Source organism: Ursus americanus, chromosome 32, assembly GCF_024610735.1.
Source record: "Ursus americanus isolate L20-20 chromosome 32, mUrsAme1.1.p, whole genome shotgun sequence".
NCBI lineage: Eukaryota > Metazoa > Chordata > Mammalia > Carnivora > Ursidae > Ursus > Ursus americanus.
The window spans coordinates 22,610,731-22,619,445 of NC_142158.1; the positions used below are offsets into that span (position 1 = coordinate 22,610,731).

The 8,715-nt window shown below is 47.1% G+C and overlaps 1 protein-coding gene across 1 annotated transcript; it reads left to right on the forward strand.

Moving 5' to 3' along the window:
* The first annotated feature begins 4,758 nt into the window (after positions 1-4,758).
* Positions 4,759-8,138, forward strand: ID4 (inhibitor of DNA binding 4). Its single transcript, XM_045811678.2, has 3 exons — positions 4,759-5,600; positions 5,997-6,055; positions 6,632-8,138. Exons 1-2 carry the CDS (start codon positions 5,160-5,162, stop codon positions 6,039-6,041), a joined length of 486 nt encoding a protein of 161 aa, XP_045667634.1. The 5' UTR covers positions 4,759-5,159; the 3' UTR covers positions 6,042-6,055; positions 6,632-8,138.
* Positions 8,139-8,715: the final 577 nt, after the last annotated feature.

Sequence of the window (8,715 nt, forward strand, 5' to 3'; positions counted from 1 at the left end):
TTTAGCATTCATATGGAAATGCAACATATATCCAGAATAGCTGAACAACTTTGAAATGAAGAACAAGAAAGGTGCAGGACAGGTCAATCAACACTACCTGATTTCAAGACTTACTATAAAGCTATCGTAATCAAGAGAATATGGTGTAAAAACAGACAAATAGACCCATGAAACAAAATTCAGAGGGCAGAAATAGAACCATACATATACACACAACCAATTTTTGATAAAGGCGCAAAGCCAGTCCAATGGGAAAAGGATAGTATTTTCAACAGAGGGTGATGGAACTATCAGACGCTCATAGGAAAAAATAAAAACGTCAATTCATATCTTGAACCACATACAAAAATAACCACAAAACGGATCATAGACCTAAACCTAAAACCTAAAACCAGCACTAGCTACATAATTTGTGGGGGGCCAGTGCAAAATGAAAACACGGGCCCCCTTGTTCAAAAATTACTAAGAATTTCAAGATGGTAACATCAGAGCATTAAACCAAGTGCAAGACCTTTCTAAGCCCGGGACCCTATGTGGCTGTGTAATTGTGTGCTTTAGAAACCAACCCTGCCTAAGAATTATAAAACGTCTAGAAGAAAACACAGGAGAAAACCTTCGTTATCTTGGGTTATGCAAAGATTTCTTAGATATGATATCAAAAGCATGCTGTGTTAAAGAACAAATTGATAAAATGAACATCATCAAAATTAAAAACTTGTGCTCTCATAGATGGTTAAGTGAATGAAAAGACAAGCCACAGACTGAGAAATAGTATTTGCCAAAAATAATAATAAAGTTTAACACTCATTAAGTGCCAGATACTGTTCTAAGAATCTTATACAAGTTTAAATATATATATGAACACATTTTAAAGCAGATACAATTTTTATCCTCATTTCATATAAGAAACACACAGGAATTTAAAAATCCAGCTTAATGATATAAAATGACTAAACCAAGGAGCCAAAATTGGAGCCCAGGTGTTCTGACTTTTAAGCCCACATTCTTGGGGCGCCTGGGTGGCTCAGTTGGTTGGACAACTGCCTTCGGCTCCGATCATGATCCCGGAGCCCTAGGATCAGAATTGAGCCCTGGGATCAAGCCCCTGCATTAGGCTCCCTGCTCAGTGGAGAGTCTGCTTCTCCCTCTGCCCCTCACCCTGCTCATGTGCGCTCTCTCTCTCTCTCTCTCTCTCTCTCTCGTTCTCCCTCTCTCTCTCAAATAAATAAATAGAATCTTTAAAACAAAAAAAGTCCACATTCTTTACGTCTCCTAAGGTAAAAACAAATGACACCTCTTTCTTCTCCACATCAGCTCCTTCTTATTTCAACAGACTACTCTTCAAAACTCTGGAAGTAGGCATTTTTGCTGGCCACATTTGCTCGGCTATGTTCAATATAGAATGTCCCCTTCTTATACGGCTTTCCCAAGACTGGGCAAATCAAAAGGTTATCAGTGCTTCCGGGACTGGTATCAGCAATCCAAGGGTAGCACAAGTAAGTCTGTAACAGTCAGTGCCAGATAAAGCAGCCTTGAGCATGAACTGCCACATTGCCCAATTTACTTTTTTGGAGCAAGGGACGCTCCTGCCGCAGAGTACATACAGGTTCCTCGTGCCTGGAAAGAATGCATGTGCCCCCTTCCAGTGACCATTTGCATCTAGAGAGGCACCAAGGCATGGGAACGCTCCTGTTTATCTGTGTCTCTGAGCCCACCCACTGCTTCCCTGCAAGCCATGGGGAAAGAAGTATCAAGTCCTAAAAAGGCGTTTGGACTGAATAGCACAATATGCTTGGATACCCTTGCTTCGTGTAAACACAGGGTGATTGTGAATTCTAAGAGCCTGGGTGTTGCAGTTCAGCGAGGCTCCCATTAGCGCCTAGATGCATCCCAAGAAAGGGCTACAGAACCCTTTGTGTGCAGGAAGGGTGTGCACATGACTTTGGTCACCAGGGCTCCCTAGCAATTTTCCTCTATTTCATCCCAGGGTCCCTCTGAGGAACATTTTGGGAGCCTCTTGCACTTTCTTGGGAAAGGGTTTTTGGCTAGCCCATCTTATTTTTACAAGCCCTGGTGAAGCATTTTGATGTAAAAGGAAGAGTCATGGGAAACTAAGTTTCCTTCTCCGGCACGCGGTAGAAATAATGTAGCTTGCAAGGTTTTCCCAAAAGCTAGTAATTGCTGAGTAAACCCTGGTTTGAAGGATCAGTGCCGGGAGCCTTTTGTGATTTCAGCTTTGACGTCATGCAAGTGACTGTGTCTAAGAATCAAAAACATGCATTGCTTAGCTCTCAGGTTTCGGAGCCCAAAAAGCACTGGGTTCGATACTTTATTTCCATTGTATAACGTTTTCCTAGCCTTTAATTGATCAATGTCTTTCCAACCTTCAAAATGAGGAATATAATAACTGCTTCTGCCTATTCTCCTGGCAGGATTTGGGGGATCACATTTGTCCTGAGTGTTCTTGATCACGTGTCCACGGTACATTCCTTTGAACTTAGGCTCCACAGTAACCCAGCTATTCTGACTTTGAGCCAGTCACACAGAGCAACTCCAACAAAACCTGAAACTCTGGCATTTGGCACTTGTCACACCCAGGGTACGGCTCTCTGAGATTTAGCAAAGTTCAACAAGATGGATAGGTTTATTTCTTTGTGTCATGTATTTAAAACTTACATTTCAAATTTAATCAACTCAGGATCTGTAAAGTTTTGAAATTAGTGTGCCCCCGGTATATTAGCATAGTTCAATTTCGCCGGAGAAAAATCTTAGGTTTCAAATGTTGGAGCAGCTTTTAAACTCTAACAAAGAAAAAAAAAAATCAATGAAACAGAAACATCTGTACATATCTCCACTTACTATTATCATCTGTGATGATATGATAAGCTCCACGATAGTAGCTTAATGCCCTCGAGTGCTCTTTGGCCCCGTTCTCTCTAAAATGAAAATATCCTCTGTGTTTATCTATTCTAATTTAAAAATATATAAAACTACGCTTGTTTTTAGAAGATAGTCTTCTTTGAGGTTTTACAATTCTCCTGTTCTTGATAGGGGTGTATGCAGACCATCTAAGTATGCACGTTAAGGAAGTGAGAATGTCCCTCGTTTCCAAACAATTAGTAGAGGCAGTAATGTGTTTTAGGAGAGAGGAGGGTTGTGGCATCTTCCTGTGAAACCAGCATTCAATAGTTACTCCTCATTTCATCAGGAAAAAAGAATGTGCTCTGGGGAACTAGTAATGCAATAGTTATAAAATACCCACGTGGCCAAACAAAGTACCTACCTGCCTGATGCACGTACTTCAGTTCTAGGCAGGGAGGGAGAGCTTCCTTGCAGAGAGTATCAGGAAGAGGTGAGGTCCATCTCTCTCTCTCTTAATGATCTATAAAAATGAAGGCACCAATCTATATCATGCACACAAATGGAAATTCCTGAGTTAACTCATCTCCTAGCTTGTCTAAAGGTGGGAGGTTTGCAGGGTGAAGGCACTCAAAATTCATATCCTCAATGACCAGAGAGTCTTTATGCTCATTTCTCAACCAAAGGGCTCAATTTTTCCTTGAGGAGTACACACAAGGTCCTATCAAAGTTCATTGTGCAATTTCGTTTGAACCCTTGTAGGACAGCTTTTCTTTTAGAAACCACAGAAACGTCGTTAATGAACAGACTTTTCTGCAGGGTGTGGCCCAAGCAGGACTCTGGGAACTGGAAGTGTGAATTTTAATGCTTTGCTGCAAAACGAGACTCTGAACATTCTTAGCATTTTATTTAAAGCGGGGTACGCTAACACGTGAGGCGGTGCGTTAATGGCCTACATTAAGTTACAGGTATGAATTTTACATAAAACGGATTAATATTATATGTCATGGTGGAATTTTAAATACTCCGTGCCCATGCATTTTTAATATTTACGTGCCCTCATTTAGTGCTTTGAGGCAACTGCATTTCTTGAGCCCACTTGCGCATCTAGATGGGTAAAAGAAAAACCCTACGACGTTTTTGATTTGTAAGTCCCTTCACCAAATATCTGCGTTCGGCACTCTTTTCCTTTTTTTTTTTTTTTTTTTTCCCTAAGCTTTAACCTTTTTAAAAAAGAAAACGGAACGGCTGCACATTCCATTCCATCATTATGATTTCGGCGATTGTGAAAAGGCGAATAATGAAACGGGGAGGGAAAATACAGAAGAGAACGAACGTGCCTTCCTGAGCAGCGTCCTTCTTAAGGCACTGGAATCCCAGGGCTGGAGTGACCGGTGGCGGAGGGTCCCTGGTCGCCGCGCTGGGATCCTCGAGCAGGGCCCAGCGCTCCCTCAGCAGCCTAAGCGGGGGGGAGAGTGGATTCCAGCCGCACATTCCCGCAGTTCTTCACAGGAACTTCTCCCTCTCTTTTCCCCTCCCTAGGGCACACACCAGCCTGGCCCGACTCCCACTCAGCTCTCTTTTCTCAGAACCCCGACCCACAGCGTTGACGGAATGGAGTGTCCTTCCCATTGGCCCGAGCGTCATTCCCTGAGGTGGCACCGTCCGCCCGATTGGCTGGCCACTCCCGACCCCCCGCCCACCCGTCCGCTCGGGTTGCCCGGCTCCCCGCCCCCCAGCGCCGCCCGGAGCCTCCGCCCTCGCCGCCTCCCTCCGCGCACCCGCCCGCGCGCCCAGCCCGGCTCCGCTCGGCTCTCGCGGCGACCCCGCCAGCGTGCTGGCCCCGCCCCCGGGGCGCGCGGCTCTATAAATACAGCTGCGCGGCTGGCGGGGCGAGAGCGTAAGGGAGGCGCGCCTGTGAGTGGGTCTGGCTGTGGGGAAACCTGCCGGTAGGGGAGCGCGGCGGCGGCGGCGGCCGGGCTGTAGTCGGAGCTCCGAAGGGAGTGACGAGGGAACGCGGTGGGCTGCTTTCCTTCCGGTGCTCTTGATTTTTCTTGCCTTTTGGTCCCGGCCGAGTGTCGCCCACTGAGCAGAGATCCCCTCGCAAAACCCGGAGCGACCCTGCCGTCAATTCCTGGGCGCGGGATCCCCGGGAGCTTCGCGGTGCCCCGAGCGCGGACCGAGCGCGCCGGGCGCGAAGGCAAGGGGAGCGGAGCCGGCCGCGGGCGGGGGCCCGGAGCTTGCCTTCCTCCCTCGCTCGCCCCAGCGGGTCCGCTCGCGCAGGGCGCAGGGCGCGCGCGATGAAGGCGGTGAGCCCGGTGCGCCCCTCGGGCCGCAAGGCGCCGTCGGGCTGCGGCGGTGGGGAGCTGGCTCTGCGCTGCCTGGCTGAGCACGGCCACAGCCTGGGTGGCTCGGCGGCCGCGGCGGCCGCGGCGGCGGCAGCGCGCTGCAAGGCGGCGGAGGCGGCGGCCGACGAGCCGGCGCTGTGCCTGCAGTGCGATATGAACGACTGCTACAGCCGCCTGCGGAGGCTGGTGCCCACCATCCCGCCCAACAAGAAAGTCAGCAAAGTGGAGATCCTGCAGCACGTTATCGACTACATCCTGGACCTGCAGCTGGCGCTGGAGACGCACCCGGCTCTGCTGAGGCAGCCGCCGCCGCCGGCGCCACCGCACCACCCAGCCGGGACCTGTCCGGCAGCGCCGCCGCGGACCCCGCTCACGGCACTCAACACCGACCCGGTGAGAGGCCAGATGCCGGCCCGGGGCGGACGCCGCGGGGGGCCGGGAGGGCGGTGGCGGGGTGGCCGGACGCGGGCGCTCCCCTTCCAACGGGCAGGGGTGGCGGGGGAGTGACAGCACCCCCTCCTTCTCCGGGCGCCCGGGGCCACCAGCGGCAGGCTCCGCGCGGCGAGCGCAGGTCCCAGTGAACGCGCGGGGCGGGACTGGGGCTCTGCGCATCCTGGTTTGTCTAGTCCAGCCTGCGCCTGGGGTGGGGTTGGGGGAGTCCCCCAGGGCTGCACACTGGGGTGAGAGTGCCGGCGCGCCTGCCTGGTTTCCGAGAACGAATCCAGGACCGTGCCGAGTGCGACGTTTGTGCCTGCTAACCTTTGCCTTGGTGTTCCGTTGCTGTTCCAGGCCGGCGCGGTGAACAAGCAGGGCGACAGCATTCTGTGCCGCTGAGCCGCTCTGTCCAGGTGAGCGCGCGTTTCCATTCTCCAGTGGCGGGTCACCAGAGACGCCCGTCCCCAGGGGCTTCCGGTGCCAGGCACCGCAGTGTTCTGTGCCCCTAAGCATTTCTGAGGGCAGATCCCAATGAGATGGACACCCCCTTTCCGTGCCATCCTACTTCGCTTTAGTAACTGGGGGTTCACTCTAAATGGAGATGGGTCAGCAGCTCCTGTCCCCGTCGTCCCCGCCACGCCACCCCCGTGCCTTTCCCATGACCAGCGGGCTCTGCCTTCCTCCCCACCGAGGGAGGGCACCCTCGTGGGCGTATAAACCGCCCGATGTGCAACCCTCCCACCCCCCGCGCCGTCTGACACCCACAAAGTGGGATTCGGGCAGGGCCTGGGAGTGGATCCCCAATCCGGGCTTCCCGGGAGCCAGCAGCTGCCTGCTGGTCGCCTGGCCGGCCGCGGGCTGCGGGTGTTGTCTGACCTGGTGGTTTGTTTTGGGTTGTTGATCAAGCATGTCTTGAGTTTGGTCGGTGGCGCCAGTTAGTCTACAGCGGGAAGGTTCACACACCCCCTCTATTCATTCCTCTTCCACAGGTGTGCGGCCGCCTGAGCCTGAGCCAGGAGCACTAGAAAGGGAGGGGGAAAGAGCAGAAGTTAGAGAAAAAGCCACCCGAGGAAAGGAGGAAAAAAAAAAAATCAGCAAATTCTAGAAACGTTTCATTCGTCATTCCAAGAGAGAGAGAGAGGGGGGAAAGAAAAATACAACTTTCATCCTTTTTTTTTTTTGCACGTTCATAAACATTCTGCATATGTATTCTCTTTTGTCTCTTCATTTATAATCGCTGTGAAATGTACATTTCTGTGTTTTTGGAGGTGCAGTTAAACTTTTAAGCTTAAGTGTGACAGGACTGATAAATAGAAGATCCAGAGTAAATCAACTTTAGAAGCCTACTTTGTGACCAAGGAGCTCAATTTTTGTTTTGAAGCTTTACTAATATAAAAGAGCATTGTAGATATTTTTTTTGACATCTATTGTTTAAAATAGATGATTATAACGGGGCAGGGAACTTTCTTTTCCCTGCAAGAATGTTACATATTGTATAGATAACTGAGTGACATTTCATACCATGTATATATAGAGATGTTCTATAAGTGTGAGAAAGTATATGCTTTAATAGACTACTGTAATTATAAGATATTTTTAATTAAATATTTTTTGTAAATATTATGTGTGTGTTTTTTTTAATCTATGGGAATATTTCTTTTGGAAAATTATTTTTCAGCTCCATTGCAGAGCTCTTGATATCTTGAATGTCTTTTCTGTTTGGCCTAGCTTTTAATTTGTTTTTGTTTTATCCAGTGTCGTGTAGACTCGGAAGTAATAGTTATAGCTCGTGGTCCTGCATGACTGCATGAGATGTTTAATCACAAAATAAACTTGTTCTGAGTCCATTCAAATGTGTTTTCTTTAACCTAGATTGAAATCTTTGTATTTGAAGCATACATGTTGGAAATACACTTTATCAGTTTTTAAGTACAAGGTTCGATAGTGTAATATATAAAGAGTAAGTGTTTGCTTTTTTGTTTTTTAACTGAGGTCAAGATGGATTCTGAATGGTTTTGCATATGGGATGGGGAAATGCTTGGATCCTTAAGGAGTTTATGAAATCTACTGTTTTATCAAAGTGAAAAAAATGCTTATCATTCTTCATTTTACACTAAAGCTTAGTGTCACTACGTTTCATGTCTGTACAGATGATTTAAATCATAGAAATGACAAATGTTCTCTGCTTGCTACCAAAGGACAAACTCTCAGAAATGAACACTTTCTGCTTTCCTTCCTCCAAAGAATATTAATAGGCAACAGTGGGAGAAAAAAAACAAGGCATAATGGCAAATCCTTCAAGCAGGGATAAAAGTCGATCTTCAAACATTAACTTAAGTAGACCAAAAATTCTGATGACCGCATCTAGATTATTTTTTTATAAAAATGATTTTCACTATAGCTATGTTAGTTACTGCTAAACTACTGTCCGATCTCTTGTGATGTGTAACTTTTACATGTGAATATTAAAGTAGATTTATCTGTCTTGTACTGTGATTTCTGGTCTCGTTTCTTCCAAAACCCTTATTTTTTAAGATTTTCTTTTCTCTTTAACGAAGTCACTGTTTTCTAGGTTGATAGGACCATCAGGGCCTGTGAACATTATGCATTTAATGTGATCAGTACTTTGCACACCAGTTAGATGGAATTTTTAGAGTGAGAGAATTAAGTAGGATTTAATTGGGTGCTTTGTAAATAGTTAGTCAACTGTGTGTGTAACGTGGTCTGTTTGATTTTTAAAAGGAAAGGATTTGTTTCAGATTATACAAGAATGAAAGTATTATAGGCCCAAGGGACTTTTTATGAGGTCAAAGTCAAATATTTATATAAATATGAAATCTCGTGGTCCCTAGTAGTCTGTTTAAGTGGCAACTATGAACCTAACAAAGTTAATGCTAGTAGGTTCAAATAAATTGAAAGGCTTAGAAATCTGTCCTATCCCCAGCATGTTATCCCCCCAGCTTTGACATTTCACCGGTCTTTGGTATTTTTAGAATTTGATATATTTGATGTTGAGCCTTATAAAGTCAAAGGACTGCTTGTTTAGATGAGGTTTATTTTTATTTTTTATATT